We start from the raw sequence: 20,986 nt of genomic DNA, 5'->3' as shown, positions 1-20,986 counted from the left end.
CTGATTAGTCAAACACACTGATTAAGTTGTTATTTTTAATAACCAGACAAACACAGGAGTAATTCACCTTCTCCAAGTACTCTGCAAAACACAATTCATGGGATCATAAACCTGTAATAAATAGATATTGTATCTTTATCAGTGACAGTTGGAACTTGCTGTCTTATTGACAGCTACTATTTGTTCACTTCATAAAATGCTATGAAGTATTTCATCATTTCATTTACTCAGTTATTAAGAGAACCGACTGAAAACAAATAGAAAAGCATCATGAAAGTGTATAATTTAGTAGCATTTGGCACAAGTAATTTTTCATTCTAATTAAATTAGATTTATGAAGTAATAGAAAATGATCTTGTTCTATTTACCTTAAAGCTAACAGGAATTTCCTCCCCACAAGGCAATTTTCAAGTCAGAATTACATTACCACCCTAACTCCAAGAAGGTACAAATCACTACAACCTGGGCAAGAAGTCTAAACAACACCTTGAATTACATCTTAAAAGATGAATTGAGATGGTGTGATTATAATCACAGACATTGAAGATATCACAAAACAAAATAAAAGGTCACTGTGCAAAAGCAAGACAGGTCAAGTGTATGGAGTTGGAGAATATCAATTCAGTAGGAACAAAAGTCAGATAAGAGATTGTCCTACCAGATATAAGAATCTCTACACTGGAACATTGGGAAACACGAGATCTAAGACATTAACTTGCAAGTCATGCAGTAGGCACTTTAAGTTATGACATTTGTCATTTTCTAGCAAATATCGTACCTAAATTTAACACCAAATGGGAAGGAATTGCCCAGAGTTAATAGAAGCCATTACTCTCGTTCCCATTATTCAATATTCATATTTCTAGATTAAACTATGGATGTGAGGAGAAAGTAGAATAAAATGCAACATAAATTTAATAACATCATATACTTTAATAAATCATTTAAGTTGTCCATAGTACTAGAAATAAATCTGCTGCAATGCAAAGAACTAGGTGATGTCAATGCTTAACTAACACAAAGAAGAACAAGATGTAGTAAATAGTCTTTAAAATCAGGCTCTTAGAAGTGACAGGAATAACTTCAACTGGCCTGTTAGGGAAGAAAGACAACTGGAACAGGTGTAGAATAACTACATGCCACTAGTTACAGAGCCGTAAAAAGGAAGAAATTATCATACAAGAGATGAGGCAGTAATAATATTAAAGCATAGGAAGTAGGAAACACAATAGAAAGATTAAAGTGGAACATGAACAGAGAGCACCATTTAATGACTAGAAGAAATAAGAGCCTGGTAAGAGGACACTTGCTTCTCCTAGCATAATGAAGTCCAAGGGAAAAATATGACACTCAATATAAAGAATACAATAGGAAAAGCAAATGGAAAGGGAAAAGGTTATCTTGCCTGGACACCATATGCTCACAGAATGAGGTTTACCAAGTTGATAGCATGAACAAGTTTGTATTAACAGCCCGCATATTCATGAAGTCAGAAGAGGGAGATTCAGGATGAACTTTTGAACAAGTTTATTGTGTATTTAGTTATGAAATTCTACCACACCATTTTAAAGAGTTTGGGTGCTTACGGATCATAAAAATTCTACTAAACCTTATTTTATTTAAGCCATACATTCAAAATCATTAAAGCACATTTTGGAATATTTGCTCAAATTTCAGATTTCTTCCCACTGGATTTGTTTGCAGAGTTTAGTTTGTTTATAAATATCTAACAGCCTCTCCATGTGAGCTGTTTGGGAGTATAACTAAGAACAGGAAAACTCTGCCACATATAGAGAAAAGCCAAGTGAAATAAAGGCTTCAATAAAATAGTATTTCTAGCTCTTTAGTCATGTTCTTACACACTTTTTAGGTCTCTGCAAACAGTTGGTGCCTTTGCCCCTAGAAGAGCACGTATGGAATAGAACAAGAATCCCAAAATGAGTGAGGTGTGGGGGAAACAAAGCAGAAGGAATGCTCTGCAGAGGTGTCAGCAGCCAGAGATTTTGGTCATTGGCCAGTCAAACCACACTAAAGTGGGGCAACATCATACCTGAAATGGACAGGAGCAGTAATCAAACTGAAACTGGCAATCAGAACTTTGTCTTGCTGTCCAGCCCTGAGGACAGCTACCTCATTCTCTCCACACCACACAATGCAGCAACCCTACAGTGGCTTTCAGACCTGGACGTACTGGGCTTCATGAAGCTGGAGGTCAGGCATACCCCCAACAGACGCATCTACCTGCCAGATTCTTGAGATCATCACTCAATGGATGATCTGGGAGCACAGCTCAAATGCAGTGGTGGCAATTTTATTTTAAAACACGAGCACACACAGAGGAGATAACACTTATCCCATTCCTTCCCACTCCTTCTCAGCAGTTCTGAGTTGACCACATTAATCCCAGTAGTACTGCCACTGGATTGCCACGTAGACTCCAGAAAATTCTGTTTTCAATAACATTCCTATATGCATATAAAGATATGCAAATAGTATACACTCACATGTACCAATCTACCAGCTGCATAAATACTTTGCTTTAATATGCACATCCTCACCTTTAAACTCGCACAAATCCCAGTTGCTTTACAGACATGCCTTTTTAATTAATCCCAAATTACCCACCTTCTTAATTAATCCCAATTTACCAGAATGTTGAGAAGGCAGGTGAGTCATTAGAAAACTGAAGCACTTAAAAAAAAAAAAAGTAATACTTCCAAAATGAGGCTTTGTAAAGAAGTTTCATGTTAAAATAAAAGCTCACATATTCAAGCAGAAGTACCTGGCAATCTTAAATGATTACCTTTAAAAAAAAAAAAAAAAAACCACAGAAGCAGATGAACTGTAAGTTAACATACCAAGGGAACCAAGTGATTTTCATTTATTCAACAGCACTATATTAATTGCTAGTTGGAATTTCTAACATTTGGCCAAGCAGCATGCTAGGAAAACAGAACCATAATAGGGGCAGTCAAGAAACTTGCAACATTTAGGTTCAATCAAATTTCACAGTTCTGATATTTAATTTTCATTCTCTGTGCTGATAGTGTTTTTAATAGTTTGTAAGGCCCAAACAAATGAGGAAAAGCCATATGAAAGAACTACTTGAAAATAAGAATTCCCTCAGAAAAACTAAGCATCACTCAGTATTCATCCACAGGAAGATGTAATATAGGAGGGGAAAAAAAAAAAAAAACTAACTTAGAGCAAACAACAGAAACAGGTATAGAATCATTCACATTTCATATTAGCCATAAGGATTTTTTTCCTCCTTTCCTCCAGAATAACCTTACATCGAAAGATCACACTTGTCCTGAACGTTTTTCCTTCTTTGCTCTTTAGCATAAATTCAAAAAAGCAAAAATAATGGTCATGAGCTGCAGTATGGTTTTCTTCTTTTTTTCCTCAAGTTCCCATTCTGTTCACAGGCAGGATTCTAATTTCTCTTCTGCATCCACACACGGTAACACTCCCATAAACTTCATCATAGCAACCATTCTTACTTTTCTAAAGAAGCTATTGACAAGCATAAATTAAACATTTTTAAAGAGGATAAAGAATTTTACCTGAACAGAAACAAACATTTCCCTTTATTCACATGCCTAAACCATGCTTAATGGAAATGCTCCTTGGGACATTTCTAATGCCAGAAAAATATTTGCAACCACAGCCTAAGAGCAGACAGTTGAGTAATTATCTTTTTCTCTGTGCACAACACTGATGTAAATAAATCAAATAAGACTGCTTATAAATTGAAGGCATTCCCAGCATGGAACAATACTTGAATAATTTGATTCCAAGCCTATCAGGAAGATTAATACAGCCCCCACCTTTCTTTAGATGAAAAGGATACTTCACCAAGGCACCTCCTACTTATATTATTTATTAAAAAAAAAAAAAACTTAAAAAAGGGATGGCTGCACCATCCACCAGCCATGCAGACTTAAAATGTAAGGCACTAAATACCACAGACATTGACTAGCTATGTCAGTCTTCCCTACTGCTAAGCATAGAATAATGTTAGGCTAACACACATTTCACCATCTGCAAATGAAAGGTGTATTATTGCCATAAACACAATCTCAAGAGTCTCCATTCCATCACACAAATTTCCTTAGGCTTACTTTCAAATTAGACAAACATATTCTAAAAAGATCGATTACATCATCTTAAGGCTATAGCAATTGAGACTGAGTCCTGCAGTCTAACTGCAAATGAACAGTCATAATTCCTTGTTACACAGCAAATAATAATGCAGAAGCTGTATTCAAATTGTATAGTCACACCCAGGGATGCTTTCTGATGGTTTATATCTTCATGAAAAGCCTCTAAAAGAGACATTTCTCACCCCGTATTAATTAAAAGGCCCAAATCCTATTCTGTGCTCATATTTTGCTTTACTACAATACTTTCCTGTACTATGCAGTGACCTCTTTACAGAAAGTTTTTCACATCCACCCACCTTGAGCAAATACTTCTGTAAGTAGGCTGTACCTGTGAACCACAGTTTCTAGAAAACTACTTTCTGAAGTCTATCTATACCTCCAAACACAGAATAAAATAAGATTCAAGATGACTGCTTATAAGAAAAAGTATAGTATTTCATAGGATCACAGAACAGCCTGGGTTGAAAAGGACCACAGTGATCACCCAGTTCCAAACCCCTGCTGTGTGCAGGTCGCCAAGCACAAGACCAGGCTGCCCAGAGCCACATCCAGCCTGGCCTTGAATGTCTCCAGGGATGGGGCATCCACAACCTCCTTGTTCCAGTGCATCACCACCCTTTGAGTATTTCTGACATACAAACATTGCATCCACATGGCTATGTAATTCTCTGTTTCCTACCTAAGTGAATAACTTATACACCTGCATACACAACCTCCTAAATATCAGTGAATATGGATAAAAGTGCACTTCGACGCTTAAAAAAAACCCACAAACTTCTGATAGTCTAAAGAAACAACTGTATCCTCCAAAACTCTCATACCCCTATGAAAACCTACCCATAAGGGTTTGCAAAAGCAAGCAGGCTGGATGTATGCAGCCTGGAACTCAAGTCACTGTTGTAGAGTTGCACAGAACCAGCTTGTGCTCTTGAGTATGGGTACAAACAGAATTTGCACTGCTAACACCTATTGAGCAGAATCCACAGCCTTCCCCATGCAGTAACAACCTCACACACACCGCAAACCTACTGCTTCTAGCCTGTGACTCAGGATAGGATTTTTCCTTTTCTCTTGTCCATTCTCCTACAGAACTGCTCACAAGACCTTTCAGACTATGAGGCTTTTGGAAACTTTTGATCATGTGTACATTTAGCAAGAGAAAAGCAATAAGATGACAAGCAATCAATGAGAAAAGCTGTTCTTAAGTCTACACATGGTTGGATGGTTGCTTAAATGATAGGATGGCTTTATTTCCTGCTTGAGAGGTTTCTGTTTTTTCAAATATACTTCATAAAATACTCAACATACAGAAGACAAGTTTGCATAGCACAGTATCTTGTAGGTTGACATCTTCTTGGAAAGGCTCCTAAACACTTCTGCTCCACTGGGAAGAAGAAAATGATCATCAATTCCATACCTAGGAAGTTCAGCGCAATTAAAAACAGGAAAGGAAAAGATGTTGCTTTTTCCTCACTAATCTGTAGCTTTTCAAACATAGGATACTTGAGGATTTCCTCCATCAACTAGTGTTCCTTTATTTAACACTATGCTTTCAAGTAGCACCAACCAGACTAACTGATACGATACACTGAAGTCTAAACCAGCAACAGCACAGCTGTGAGAACAACAGAGTATTTCCTCCACTCAAGATGTTGCACCGCTATGCTCACGCTTGCCAAGCTCAGCATATGTTAGGTTTGTCATTCTCCCATGCCTGAATGGTAATTTACCCCCCATATCCAGTGAGTTACACAAAGAGAAGAAGGAAGCTTCAAATTTGAAAGCTACAGTACAGATCAGAGTACTGCAGATTGCTCCACACTTCCCTTGATCTTCACAGAGAAACAAACCAAATTTTAATTGTTGTATTTTAAAAAGGAGGAGCATGACTAATTGCATCCATCAGATACTTTGGTCTTCATTAGTAGATGGAAATTAAAATGGTCAAGTTTAATCAAGATAAAAATAAAGTGACTGGAGAACAGGTGATGTATGAGAGAACTATATTAGACCCTTTACAAGAAGGAAATATCCTTAGACAAGAGCTTTAACTGCAATTAAAAATTATTATTATAACAATTGGATACATTAGGGGTTTTTTTTTGTTTGTTTTTGTTTTGTTTTGCTTTAATACAATCATTATTGAGTACGACCTCAAGGCAATAGAAATAAATAATACCAACTCAGAGGAAAATGCTCCCAAATTGCATTTCAGTACAACCCTGGAAGCCTCCACCATTCTGAAAGAATCTAATATATACTGGTTCTGCTTTTAAGCCCAATTGCTACCTAAAAATCCAGCTGACTGACATTAGAAGCCCTGAGTCTTAGAAGGAATATTTTGCTTATCTTCAGCTGCCTGTCACCTCTGAGTTTTTATATGAAATTTCTGAACACACGCAAACCCCAAAAGCAGTAAGTGCACTTTAATGATGCATATAAAATCAGAAATAAAATAACCAAGCAATTATTGTGTTAGAAAACAGCTTTTGTGAACTGTTACGTTAATACATTCAACTGTGGGTTGCACATCTCCAAATGTTGCTTCAAAAAAACAACAAAAATAAGAGGCCAGGTCAACTACAAATTCAGTCCAGTTCCAACATCCTGGCTCATATGAATGGAGGACCCCATCCAAAGTCAATTCTCTTTACCATCCCCTTAGCCACATGGACACTTATGTTTGCATTAACATAGGCCCAGACACACTGAACAGCTCCAGGATGCATTTGGAGCAGTCACTCAAAAATATCATCCTTTGCTATAGATCCAAACCAGAAAACAAAGCTTCATATCACATACATCTGATAATGCTACATGTAAAAGGTACCTGAAATAAAACAAAGCATTTCTTGAAGTGAGGTCAGGGTCATAATCACAGAAAATTGTATAAACCCAAGTTATGATTTCAATTCTGTCACTTATTAATTAACATTGAAAAAAAAATACTACACAGCTTTGGTTTTTCTAAGCATAAAACAAATGGGAAAAACTAGCACCTATTCCTCAAAGCCATGGTGATCATCAGCTACTTAGTATTTAATCCAAAATATTAAGTAAAGTAGAGATGTGCCAAGATGAAGCACATCTTGAATACAGGTAGGGTTTGGATTCCCAGCCTCTCATAGCTATTCAGAAATTAAACTCTAGAAAAACTGTATCATATTCATTTCACAAATCACTCCCACAAAGTACTATTAAAAATGCCCATGTAAACAAAGTTTTAAACACAGGTGTCGTAGATTTAATACTTACATCACTTTAAGTTTTACATACCATCTGCAAAAGTACTTTTAAGCACAACTGCCTTAATGCTGTTACATCTGCTCACACAAATGCAGATGTGTATGTTTTCAAAACCAACCATCTGCTTCTGTATTTTTTTCCAAGAGCAACTTCCAGCTTCTGTCCAACGTTTGAAGTTATCCTCCAGGAGGTGCCTCAGCTGAATTTGATAGCCAACAAAACATTTAGTGATACAAGAGAACTACCAAACCACACTGCTTAATTCAGTTGCAACAGCTCTGTGATACTTCCTATGAAGCACGCAGTTCATTCCCTCTGGCACATTTTGTACATCCTTACATACATTTGATTATCAACTGTATCCATCCTCCAAGCTGTGTTTGCACACGCATAAACCTTAATAAGAGTTTTTCTGCATTTGTTTAGCTTTTGATTTCTTGTTTTTGTTCCTCTGTGAGATGTTCTCTTATATACTCTACAGACTGTGGGAAGAAAATTAAGGAGTAAGCCACCTTATAGCTGAATTAATGCTCTTTTCAGTTTTCCTAATAAGGCTGGAATTCTAAGTCACTATTTCATATAAAAAGTCAGACTGGATAGAAGTTGGTACATTTTTTGAAAGCTGGGATACATACAAAGGAAATTATCTTTACTGCCTTTTACTCTTCACCACTATTACAGAAAGCGTTTAACTACAATATAAGTTGACTACAAAAGATAATATTTTGCTAATCCTGCCTGTGCTTGGATGGCAAAGATAAAGAAAAGGAAAATATATATACATATATATATGTATGTGTGTGTGTGTGTATATGTATATATACACATACATACACACACATATAGATATAGATATATATAGGAGCAGAAAGACAAACATGTCATTGATATATATACCAATATATATCTCTATCTCTATCAATGACATGTTTGTCTTTCTGCTCCTTGGTGCCTCATTTTTGCTTTCACCTTGAACAGAAAGTTTCTCTGAGGCTCACCAGACTGTATCAAGCTCTCCTCCCTGGCTTTTGACCAAGATCATTTCTGTTCACACTTTACTGCAGCAACTGGTTAAGTATACATTTTCATTTGCAGCACTTTTGATCCCTCTTCAGTCCAAGTTCCTACAACTCAATAATTACATGCCAACTTTACCCACGGTTTCACTGAAGGCAAATTGTTAGCCTTCAAAGTAACAGAGAAGAAACTGAAAATTCAAAAATATGACAATAATCAAACATCTATTCAAAAAAATTAAGGTGCGTGTCTACAATAAAAGTCTATTTAATTAAAGATGGTGGATCCAGATTCCTGATTCTGGAATAATGTAATGCAAACATCCTGCAAACTGGAAGCCCACGGGTCTCTGACATCAATATAGGAATGTAAAATCCAATATAGATCATTTTTTCATACAAGCAGAGTAACTTCAAAGTAGCTGCTAAGCAGTCCTGAGTATGACTGTATCTCTCAATATTTTAATAACATTTAATCCAAGGGTGGGAATTAAGTCCTTCTGGGCGTTTCCATCTTAACTATAAGATTATCAGTGGTTTGGATAATGTACAAACTGCTTTTGCAGAGATTCTCTTATTCTAGAGAAGAATATTTTCTTCAAACATTCTGCAATAATACAGACCAGTTCCAAGTTGGTCTTAGGTCCCTCTGACCTAATGAGAAAGCTATTTGACACATATTTGAGATGCACAGTACAATTTGGACAGGAGTAGTTCATGCCATAGTATTTATTACATTCTAGGAAGAAATGCATTCTCAATCTACTAAAAACCATATCTAGTTCGTGAGCTGTCCCCCATCATTACAGTCACGAATCACCTGAAGTCTTCAACCTTACAGGAAGTGCTTATTTCCTTTTAACAGATGAGTCACTGAAGCACAGAAATTAAGTACCAACTCCATAGGAAATTCAGATGCCAAATGTCATTTTTGGTGCCTGCATCCAAACTTGAAGTCATTCAGTACCTACTTAATTGTCAGGTAATCCACAAATACAAATTACTCCCTACCTAAATAAGGTTTTCCAAGTGTACACTGCTTAAAACATGCAGGGAGCAGTGCCTCTCCCTCTGCAGCTTGCCACCAGCTCAACTCTCATGCTTGCTCGTTAGGCTTTTAATAACATATAGGGCAACCTCAATTCCTACTTTGAGAATTCCCACAGCTCACCCACCTCACATGAAGGCATGAAGGCATTCACTCTGCTTATAGCTTACAGTTGTCTCTTAATCCAGTTAATCAGTAGAGGCCACTGCAGTGCCCAGACTCCCCGTGTTTCACTCCTCCTTACATCAACTCTGAAGCACGTTTTCCAAGACCAGACCATGCAGCTCCTTGTAATTTCCACAAACACCAACAGAAAATTATTCTTCAATACTGCCTGAGATTTCCAGTGCATTTTCTCCACTGTCTACACAGCAGCATCTTAAACTAAGCTTTTTTCCACCAGCACTTCAGCCAGTACATGGAAGAATATCATATTAGCTCCTACCCTTCCCACCCACATTTTGAAACAAATAAACTAATACCAGTGTAAGATGGAATCAGAGTAGGAATCTCACAAGCTACTCATTTGCATTTTTAAAGGATGATGAATTGTAGCAATGCATCCCAAAAATATGTTATTTTTTGTTAGAGAAAGTAAGAGATGCATAGCATGAGACCATATATGCGCCAAACTGAATCAGGAATGAATGCTTATACAGGATACAGCTTTTAATAATATTTATGGACAGCTTTACACATCTATCCAATACAAGTGAGCCTTTACATGGGAATGGCAAGCAGGCATTGGGGCTGACATGGTCATCAGCCCTCAAGCTGTGGAGCACTCAATCTGGAGACAAAGCAGGCTCCAAAATCCATGAGCCCTTTGCCAAGGAGCACCTTCCCTTCTTCCCTCTCAGTGAGGAAAAGGTGACAGTGTTCTCAGCTACTCAGGAAACTTAAACCTGTTATGCTAAAGGCTCTGCAATGAAAGCAAGACTCAAAGCACAATAAAATTGGTCAATCCAATGAGACAAAATAATGATAAGAACAAGCTAAGGCAGTTTTCCTGGATTTAGCAGGATTACATGTTTATTTTCTGGGTTATAGAAAATGCTGAGGAAAACTAAAAGAAGATTTTTGAGATGTCTGCAATGGGCTTTCAGTGACTGGAAGTACTGTCAGATGCTTTTCTAAACTGTGTGTTCTGCTTCAACAGGAGCTAACTCAGAATTACCCTACTGCCTACATAACACAAGCTGCCAGAACAGGCAGTTTCTGGTATTGTACACAAAAACCTGCGGATAACTTTCAAATATGAAGTATTAAGCAACAACAAAACACACATCCTACTAAAAGCCTTTTTCTTCAATGTTCAGAAAGACAGTTCCTCTCAATAAACACTTCCCAGTGCAGATAGTTTAATTTACAGGGGAAGTTTAGCACACTTATGTGGCTTATGCATCTACATGTTAAAGATAGTATTCCTTATATTGGAAATCATATGAACTACCACTGTATTTTAAAGTTTTAATGCACAGAGTAACTCACACTGGAAGAATTATTTTTCAGGGCATCACCACCTAAACTCAATTTTAAGCAAAACAATGATCACATCTGACATAAAATCAAAATGACCTACACATTCTCAGTAGTTTAATTACACCAATATTCACATGCTAGCTTATAACAAGACAATTCATAGGTGTAAATTCTTACACACAATTCCACTGGCTTCAGAGAGACTAATTATGTGCATGCCTTGAATTAATACAGGTCATGCTGATGACAAAGGCTGTTTAGCAACTGATAGGCTGACTCAGGATTTCACTATGTGTAATAGAAACCAGCTTAATGAGGACATCATTCCACATTAAAATTAAGGCGAAGGAACTCTATGATATCTAGAAGGAAGGTTCCTTTTCCTATCCACATCTATAGCTCCCCTGGGTCAGTATGAAACTGGTAATCGGGCTAGCTCACAAAAAAATAAGACGACTAGTCAGTGGGAAAGAGATTTTGCCATTGATACATTTCAGCTGCTAATGCTTACATAAGAAGCAGAAAGACACCTTTAAAGACAATCACAAAGGATAAAGCACCTGAGGCTAAGAGCAAAATTGTAACTTTTTTTTTCTACAGATCATTTCTTCAGCAACTTTTGTTTCTGCTTACAGTCTGCGATTTAAGGACACTGCTTGTGCAAGTCATTCTGCAGACAACAGAATCCAGAAACTTTTGTAGGTGCTCTGAGAACATGCAGGAGGTAATTCAGAAGTGCAGTAAGAGCCTGTCTGAAGGGGATGTACTCAGAGGAGCTCACCTAACTGCTATGGTCCATATGACAGAACTACAGAAACTTGCAAGTTATCAAATAAACAAAGAACTGTCTGAAGACAGTTTTTTTTTTTTTTAAAGACCACATTTAAGTCAGCTGGGTATTTCCTCTCATTCAGTTAATTAAGAACTTAAAAGGAAGAGTTAATGCATGTATGGTCTTTGATTCTAATGATCTTCTACATATCGGTATACAAAATAAGCCTAGAAACTTCTATACTTATATAGTATATATACTTATATATATACTATATAATTTCTGATCCAACCTCAGGGAAACATTCCCCCTCCCCAGAGAGGCCATCCTGAGACTCACAAAATTAATGAAACCTGTTTTCCTGTAACACTCAGTCTGAAGATTGATTGACTTTAACAACTAAATACACAGACACTGTGACTGCGGCTTTTCCTGCTCTTGGGCCACTCATAATGCTTCTCTTCCTGAATTCCCCAGAGTCTTGGAACTCAACTCACTCAATCTTTCCCACTCCCTTCTGTTCTAACTCCAATTGTCATGAAAACTGTAACTGACAAATAGACTCCAAGGTATACAACAGGAGGAAGGAGTAGATGCACAAGATCGTATCAAAAGTTCCATTCCTTTTGTAGGTCATTATAGATAAGTAAATTATGAGAATAACCAAGTTGTTGAGCAAAGAAATGTAGATGATAGTGTATGTATAGGGTAAGAGATTTACGGAACAAAATAAATCTACATTAAGTCTGCACTGTTAAACAGGACATCTTAAGTTGGTCTCCCAGACACTGCACAGAAGTAAGCATGTAGACTCATATTCTGCCATACAACTATGAAAAGTAAACTCAATGTTGTATATGCAGAGTTCAGCTACGTCTGAAATTAGAAAATTAAATAGCAGAAGCACTGCCTTTATATATTTTCTAACAATCATCAGCTTCAATACTGAACTTCAACAGCATGGCCATAATCATAATGGGTTTTGCTCATACTTACTTTATACTTCCGTGCATATCCTGTGGCAACAAGCTCTATAATTTCATTATGTAGCACAGGAAGAGCTTCCATTGTTATTTTAAGCTTTCCACCAGTTCTGATGCTGTAAAACGTAGCTGAAAATATGCCCTGTTGTGCTTCCCCGTTAGCTATGATTTTTACATACCTAATTGCACTATAACTGCAGTAAGGAAAAGAGCCATCTTACCATACCCTTAAATATTCCTGAAGTGTGACGGCAAATATAGTCAAAGAGCTGCCCAGAACAGCAGGCGTTACCAAGGCAAAGTACTTCTCTCTTTCCATCTTATAGATACACCCGAAATAATTGATCTCCTTTTAGTGATACTATCTCACATGAATACATAATAAAGAGAGGCACTGAAAGCAAGAGACAAATCGAATGCAAGGACCAGTTCAAACAGCTCTCTTAACACCACTGTATCAAGGAAAAGTCCTTCTGTCTCTCCCACAACAAATAGGTGTCACTGATGAACTTCCTCACCCCAGGAAAGGGATTAACAAGAAATGTTTACCTCTGCACAGAAACACAAAGCACAGTCATTGGCAAGATAGTATCGTACAGAGTTGAAGAAATGCAAACTAACTTTAAGGAAACAAAATTCTATACATAAGATCAGGGATTTTCTTTTCCAGAAAACATGAATTCCAATTACTTCTGCTGTTACAATGCACTTGGGTAAGATGTTGGTCTTTAATGAAGACATCTGCCCTTAACCAGCCTCTTATCCCTCACTGAGCAGAGCAAACTGTTGCTTTTACATATCGTTATACTTTTCTGCCTAAGAAAACATCAGCACAGCCTGTGAGGCACTGCAGAGAAAGCACACACTAGTGCCAAAGCCCCGCTAATTACAGCAAGCAATACACAGATTATTCACTAATTTATGTCTAGGACTCAGCATTTGTTAAGACAAATCATTTTAGCTCTACTTCTACACTGCTAAATACCTCCAACAGCAGACTGTCCCTCAGCAAGGGGATCGAGGCCAAGTTTCCAGCTGAAGAGTTTCAGCTGCAGACAGAGCTTACTGGAAGAGCAGGAGCTGATTGTACCATAGAAGCATTTCCCTTACCATCACTCTAAGTGGAAGTTGCAGTCATTTTGTTTCATACAAATTCACCGTAACAAGGTCAGGTTCTGAACATAGAGTTATTATAATTTAATGAAGCTTAATTAGAAATGCTACAGCTTATTTGGTATCGAATGGTAGGAAACACAAACATAGCCACTAGTGCCGCCACTGCAGTAGGCCACAGAGAGGCACAAGGGTCACAAGCAGGTGGAAAATTTGAGAAATACAATCTTCAAACAAAGCAGAGCAAAACCAAGGCATTACTACATGGCCACTGCATAGTAACAAAGCACAACCTCTCACCCAGGCTTCCTATAACATGCATTTAAACCACAACATTTGGACTTCCCTAAAGAAAGCGATAGAAGGAAAACAGCAACAGAAAGATGGGAAATCAAGCACAAGCTTACAGTCCAGACTGACCACAGTGTGTCAAACCAGTTTTCATCTGCAACATTAAGATTACAGCTGCCAAGATTACAGAACACAGATTTCTGTTCTGATGGATCTGACAACTGTTGGCAATTTCATTAGGAAGAGAGCAGCTACTAAACACTAGTTTGGGATTAACATACTTAGGGTTTTTGGTTTGGTTGGTTTGGGATTTGTTTGTTTTAAACAACAGGTCCCAAAACTGGAGAAGTTTGCACAGTGAACTAGTATCCCACCTGCAGGTTTCTTGCATGCTTGAATTTAATAATCACTGTATATAGTCTTTAGAATGCGATCAGGTGCAAAGAGAGAAGTGCTTTCCAATTTCAGCATTGAAATGCCATCATTTCAAACAGAACGTATGCCATTGAAATTATTCTTGTTTACATAACGACACAGGTAAAATTCAAGTAATGTGAAGATTATAGTGATTAGGGACAGCCACATTTAGTCATAGAAACTTCTACAGAACATGACTGCTAAAAATATTTGATCACACTGAAGTACAACTAGATGAAAATAAAACTCAGTGCATCTACACCTGTGTTTTTCCTTGACATCTTTGGAGCTATAGATTCAAGGCTCCCTGCTATAAGAACAGACCCTGCTGCCCCTTTAGCTTTCTTATCTTACCTATCTCCCAAGTACACAAACAGAATTTCTCACTTTTTTTAATATCTAAATTTCTCTTCTCCATTTTGGTTCAAAAAAAGATTTTCATCCTATCTGAATATAAGGCAATGGAAAGTACAGCAGAGAAGGAACTAGATGCAAATGGCCTTCAGACGGCCATTTTGGCCAGACAGTAGTTTACCACCAAGCAGAACTGAGGCTCATGCTGGGAGATGACTGACACAGCTGTGAATGCAACAGTGAGAGCAGCAGCACCGCTCTGTTTTCACAACACAAATTTTACAATGTAAGGAGAAAATAACAATGCAGATAAATACAAGTAGTGTAACAGTGCTGAAGAATCTTTTCACCCATTTCCCCCTGCTCCCACTCCCTCCCCATCCACTCCTCCTTCATCCATTTTGCAAAGTACTCTGCTCACTCAGTAGGTCTTCTACAGGGAAAAGGCAAGGTTACCATAGTACTGTCCATTAGCTTTGACACTTCCTTACTAAGATTGATCAATTATTTTTGATGTCTCGCTACTATGCTGTTATTTCCCAATCCAGAAAAGTAATAAAACTGAAAATATTACTCATCTCTCACAAAAGAATTAATGGTCCCAAGATACCCCTAGGTAGTATTTCTCCTGCAGTAATGTTTCTCTTGCTTGCTAATGCAACTCCCTCACTCCCAGAAGAGGGAAAATAACCACATTTGATTTATACAAAGAAGAATAAAGATCCCTTTATTTTGGTACGTTTCAAGCTTGCCCTTAAGCCTTTTTCCTCAGATAATTTGGTGACAGAAAACTGGCTTCACACCTGCCTGATTTAGGTCATTAAAAGCTCATTTTTAAATTTAACATAAGACAGGCACACACAGCAACTTTGAACTGCTGAACTTTGAAATACTATAAACATTTAGATTGTAAAAGTTCCTATTAACATTCTTACACATCACACTTTATAATCCATGTTAATTTTTAATGCAGTTATAATAGCCAAACACACTTTTCAATCTTTCTGTTATTTTGAAACATTCTTCATAATAGCTCTTACCGTAAGAAACGGCTACTCCACGGTGATACAATTCCAACACGACTGGTCAAATAAGAGTATTACCATCACAAAAACCCAACCATGGCAATCCGTGTATAAAGCAGATAGTCACGCTTCACAGACAAGTGGAACAACATACTAAACTTCCATAATAATAAATCAAACAACTACGAATAACTGCAGGAGTCAGAAAGACCCTCAGTCAGCTGGTCCTAAAGTAATCTAACATTCATTTTCCAACTGTTGTGTAAATACACTCAGCTCATCACCCATTCAGCACTCTTCTGAGTTTTGGCAATTCAACACAGAGCCACTCTGAGCTGCTGCTTGCATTGCAACAGCCATGACCATATTTCATAGCGTCAGGGTTTGGAAAACGTTAGAACTCAGAATGCTTATTTTCATTATAGAGTACATTTTGCTTCTAAGATTAAAGATGAGCTATCAAAGATATACTACTACTGAGAAAGCCCTCAGCAAATTAAAAAAAAAGGAGGGGAGAGGTGGGGGAGGGGGGTGCAGGGAACTCCAACATAATTGCAAAAGCTCACATCTGTGACAAAAACCATAACACGAGCATCACAGCCATTTCTGAAGCTAATCATGCAAGAACACAGAGGAGCTAATAAAAAAAGAATCTATTCTGATTTCACCAAAACTCCCAGAGGCACATCGATTAACCACTGCATTAGCCAAGCTCGGAAGAGATGCCCTTTCAACACTCAGGCAGAACTTCCTCTAGGTGGGGATGGATTATTAACTTTCCACCAGAAGCGAGCAAAGAAAATGTAACCACTATGCCTCCACTCATTGAATTCTTCACCTGACAAACACAATGAGCATAAAGAAACAAATGCTGTAACAAGTAATGAAGGATATGCATGTGAGGGCTCACTAAAGGCTCCAGTAACCATTCACAAAACACACTGACAAGCTTTGAAATTGAGGAGATGAAAATTTCCTTCAGCCCTTACAGTATTAGGGTCTGCAGTGCCGGGGGTCAAGGTAGAGGATCTGAGTAATCTCTTTAAAGGAAGGAAATACCTGCTCTGCCAGTCCGCTGCAGATCATCACGCACAAAGACGATTCACCTGGGCCTCTGCTCACCCAATCCCCACAGCAATCCTCCCCTCGTGCCAGGGCACAAAGCAGACACCAGCCCCAAAACCTCAATGCACAGAGGTAGCCGGTGACCAACTCTGAAACACTGTTATTGAATTCATCTGCAGACAGGATCCATTGTATTGCCTCACATTTCACCTACAACCGGGTTTCACGGAGAGAGGCATTACGCTGGGAGTATTTGGTGGGTTTTTCTGCAACACGTGCCTCACTTCAGCTGCACGTCTGGTTGTCAGTTGCTCCCCAACTCCCCATGCTAACAAGTCACTCGATTCACTTTTTGCTTACTTAGGACTGAGAGAATAAATACTCAAATAGTTAGAAGATGCACGAATTACATGGCTCAACTTTAGTAGTTGGAAGCACAGTTTAAAACAGATAATTATGGATGCTTTTAACCATAAAGTACTTTGCAAGGAGTACTTGCAAGGATAAAATCTGAGTTCTGTAAGATGCAGCCTCACCAGTATTTTTCTTTTAGCTAGATATTAAACACTTCCCAGCTGTATATGTCAATACAGTTAATAAGCAAGAGCTCCTGCTTTTCCAGCTTTAAGGAGGCGTTCTACATGGGAATGAAATGCAGTGTCCTGTCCAAGGTTATACAGAGAAATAACAGCAAACTGTTACCTCCAGCAGCGCTCCTCGCCCTTACCCTGACACCAAAGGGGGTGGGGGGAAGTGACAGCCCTATAAATTAACTTTTCTCTCCAACCACACATAGAAAAGCAAGTGTCAGTGTGTGGCTCTGTCTCCCTGATCAATGGCTCCATTTCACATTCACTTTTTGAGAATAAGAAGCTAGATCCAGCACCACCAACCACTACTTTATGTTTACATCACTGTTTCCTCTCCTCTAAACCTCATCATGGTTGATGCACATTTCACTAACAGTTATATTTATGTCATTCTGGACGTGCCCTAACTTGGGTTAAACACTTGTAAGAAAGGGAGCACACAACGAGCAAAAGACTGTCACTCTCCATAAGGCAAAAGTCACCAGTAATTTTCGCTCACTGGGCCATTGGGCAATCTCATGAGGTGCCCATGTCATTTCCATGACACTTCCAGAAGGGACAGCAGCGACACAGCTTTAGGCCGACTGCTGGGCTCCCACTGAGAGCAGCGGTAACCGCGTCCTGCATTCTCTGAAGGAGGGAGCAGGAGAGCTATTTCATCCCCAACTTCTGTCACATCTTTCCATTACACGTGAACAAAATCACAGAAAATAATTATAAGGAAAATAAAATAGGAAAAGCATGAGCACCGATCTCAAAAAAGGAAGCGGCAATAAGCGGAGACTTACTTGAACCTGCCCTGGCAGTGCTGGCACTGATCTCCCACCCAGCCCTGGTCGCAGACGCAGGTAGAGTTGACACAGTGCCCCGAGAAGCAGGAGATCTTGTCGCAGGACTTGGACTGGGACACCTGGGCATAGAGGGCCAGGTAGAGGAATCCGTAGAAGAACAGCCAGCTGTTGACGTCCAGCAGAGCGGAGAAGCAGCAGCAGCAGGCGGAGGGGAAAGGTCTCCAGGCGCCCAGGGGCGGAGGGGCGGCCCCAGCTTTGCTCAGGGCGCTGCCCGGCTCCGCGCTGCCCGCGGGGGCCATGGGCCGAGAGCCGGGAGCTTCCCGAGAGGAGAAATAATCCAGCCGGCGAGATTCAAACCCGCCGCTTCCCTCCGGCCTTCCTCCGCTCCCTCCTCCCGACCCCACCGCCGGCTCCTCACTCCCGAGGGGAAGCCCGGCAGCCCACAGCCATCCGCCCCTTCTCTTCTTCGTCCTCCTCGGGGCTCATCGCTCTTCTTCCATGGAGGAGGAGAGCTGCCTCTTGACCTTGCGCTTTCTCCTCGCAAGACGCGTCCCTCCCCCGCGCGCACACACCGCCCTCGCGCCGGCACCCCGCGCTCCCCCTCTCCTTTGTAGCCCCGCCGCACACACGCAGCAGCGGCAGGAGGAGCGCGGGAGGCGGGGGCCGCCGCCGCCGTCCTCCTCGTCAGTCAGCGAGGGCGGCCGGGCCCGGAGCCGCTACGGCATCCCGCACGGCACGGGGGGGATGGGGAGGGGGGGCGGGGGGTCGGGAGGGACAGAGGAGCTTTTCTGCCCGCTCCGATAGCAGCCCTAGAGGGGCAGAGCGGCGGGAGAGGAGGGTTAGCGGCCGCGCTGCGTCCCGGCTGACAGCTTCCAAGCAGCCATTTTTAAAGGCTAATTGTAATCCCCTCTCCGCGCCGCCCGCTCGCTCTGCCGCCCCCCCTTCACCTCCCCCCGCTCTGCTTGGAGCCGTCCCTCGGCCGAGCCTTTAGCGGGAGGGAAGGAGGGAGGGAGCTGGGAGCCCGGCGGCAGCCACCTGCGTGCTGCAACGGGGGTGCGAGACACCGCGTGCCCCCCCAACGCACACGCACACTCAGACCGCACGAAGCCGGCGGGACCTTTAAGGCCGCGGGTCGGTCGACAGCGCCGCTTGCAGCTTTGTTCCCGCGTGGCTTCGTGGGGGGTTGGCTGCGCTCTGCAGGGGCCGAGGGGCGGGAAGGGAGGGCACGAGGCCTGCTGCGTTCTGCCCGCGCGCCCCGGGCCGCCCCTCCAGCGTCTGCTCGGCATTGGCCCCTCGCCCTGCAAAGTTCAGAGGCGGTTTTCTTTAAAACCGTGGCGGGCAGTGCTGGAAGAGATGCTGCAGCTTGCCGTGACAGCCCTGCCTTCCTAGCAGTTACTCCATCTTCGCGTTTCGCAGTTGAAATCAAGGCATTGCCTTCCACCCTGAGCCTGTTGTGTGGTCATAAAAGTTCCCAGATCAATACTAAAGTAATAATTGTAATAAAGTTGTCTGAAATGTCCTTTTTTTTCCCCTGCAAAATGTGCCATACATAGCCTGCTTTTTCCAGCTTTGCTGTAATGTGCTTTCATTTCACAGTCAGAAAACAATCCTGAGCCCTGCTGGCAAGCAGTTAGGAATATAGCAGCAACTGAAACTTTCTCTTAACACTTAATTAGAAAATTTATAACAGGATATCTCCATTCCAAGAATATAAGGGAAAGGTAATTAATTTTCTCTCCTGTTAGTATTTAAAACCAGATAGGTCTGAAGTGACCCTTATTGGACCATTCTCCAGATTGACTGTTCCCAGATTCCACAGGCCTCTTGCCCATGTGGAGGAGCTGCTTGGTTGGCTTTGGTGCAAAATCGATGTCATTACTCTATCAGTACTACAGAAGGAAGCACAACAGTACCTATCAGTATCTATTTGCATTTTTACACAGTGTGAGAGTCTAACAAAAGCTAAGTGCACTCAGAGAACTTTGTCGTATGCACTTTGCAGTCTTAATTAAGGGAATACCTGAAAATTTGTGCTTGTGGAAAGCAGAGGTGAATAGTGATTCATCCAGTTGCCTTGCAAAGGCTGTCAGGAGGACCACAGCCGCTCTCAATCCAGGAGTCTGTACATTGTCTTCCTAACAGAGCTTATATAGATCACTGCATTGTTCTGGATCAGACTGATTTCTCAGCTATTAGGGATCTCTTTGTGTGTGTTTTGTAATGAATTGGTGAGTTCACGCAATGAGAGGAAATGGAAATTGTGTTGCTGCTTTATATTTTACAAAAAAAAAAAAAAGCTGAGGCTGAAGCATTTGCTGAACAGTCTGCTAATTGTGCAGTACTACATGTGATTAAGGCTGCTGAACAACTGTCCTCTGTAAATAACGTTATCAGACCAGAAGTGCAGTTAATACAAGATTACAGCCTAAAATACAAAGTCATTTCAAGACTACTTTTTAATCTCCTATACACTTTCAGCAATTTTTTTTAGCTTAACATGGCTGGAAGATACATTCTTCCTCCACTTTCTCAATTCCTTTATACCAACCAAGACATTTCTAAGATATACACCATCTTTTCTCAGCCTGAATGAAGATTTTGCTTCAGATTTACAGAAGTCAGCCAAG

The 20,986-nt window shown here is 40.3% G+C and overlaps 1 protein-coding gene across 9 annotated transcripts in view; it reads right to left on the bottom strand.

Annotated features, from left to right (window-relative positions):
• Positions 1 to 19,079, bottom strand: part of ATRNL1 (attractin like 1) — a 424,497-nt gene extending 405,418 nt beyond the window's left edge. For all 9 annotated transcript variants that reach the window (XR_007376982.1, XR_007376983.1, XM_048944556.1 and 6 more), the window contains exon 1: positions 18,357 to 19,079. Coding sequence is in view for 7 of the 9 variants with exons in the window: in XM_048944556.1 (XP_048800513.1) it covers positions 18,357 to 18,658 (302 nt within the window). In the remaining 2 variants the exon portion in view is untranslated. The remainder of the gene's footprint in view (positions 1 to 18,356) is intronic.
• Positions 19,080 to 20,986: the final 1,907 nt, after the last annotated feature.

This window comes from Lagopus muta, chromosome 5, assembly GCF_023343835.1.
Source record: "Lagopus muta isolate bLagMut1 chromosome 5, bLagMut1 primary, whole genome shotgun sequence".
Lineage (NCBI taxonomy): Eukaryota > Metazoa > Chordata > Aves > Galliformes > Phasianidae > Lagopus > Lagopus muta.
Note: the sequence above shows the minus strand (reverse complement) of the source record. Positions and strands in the feature narration are given on the sequence as shown.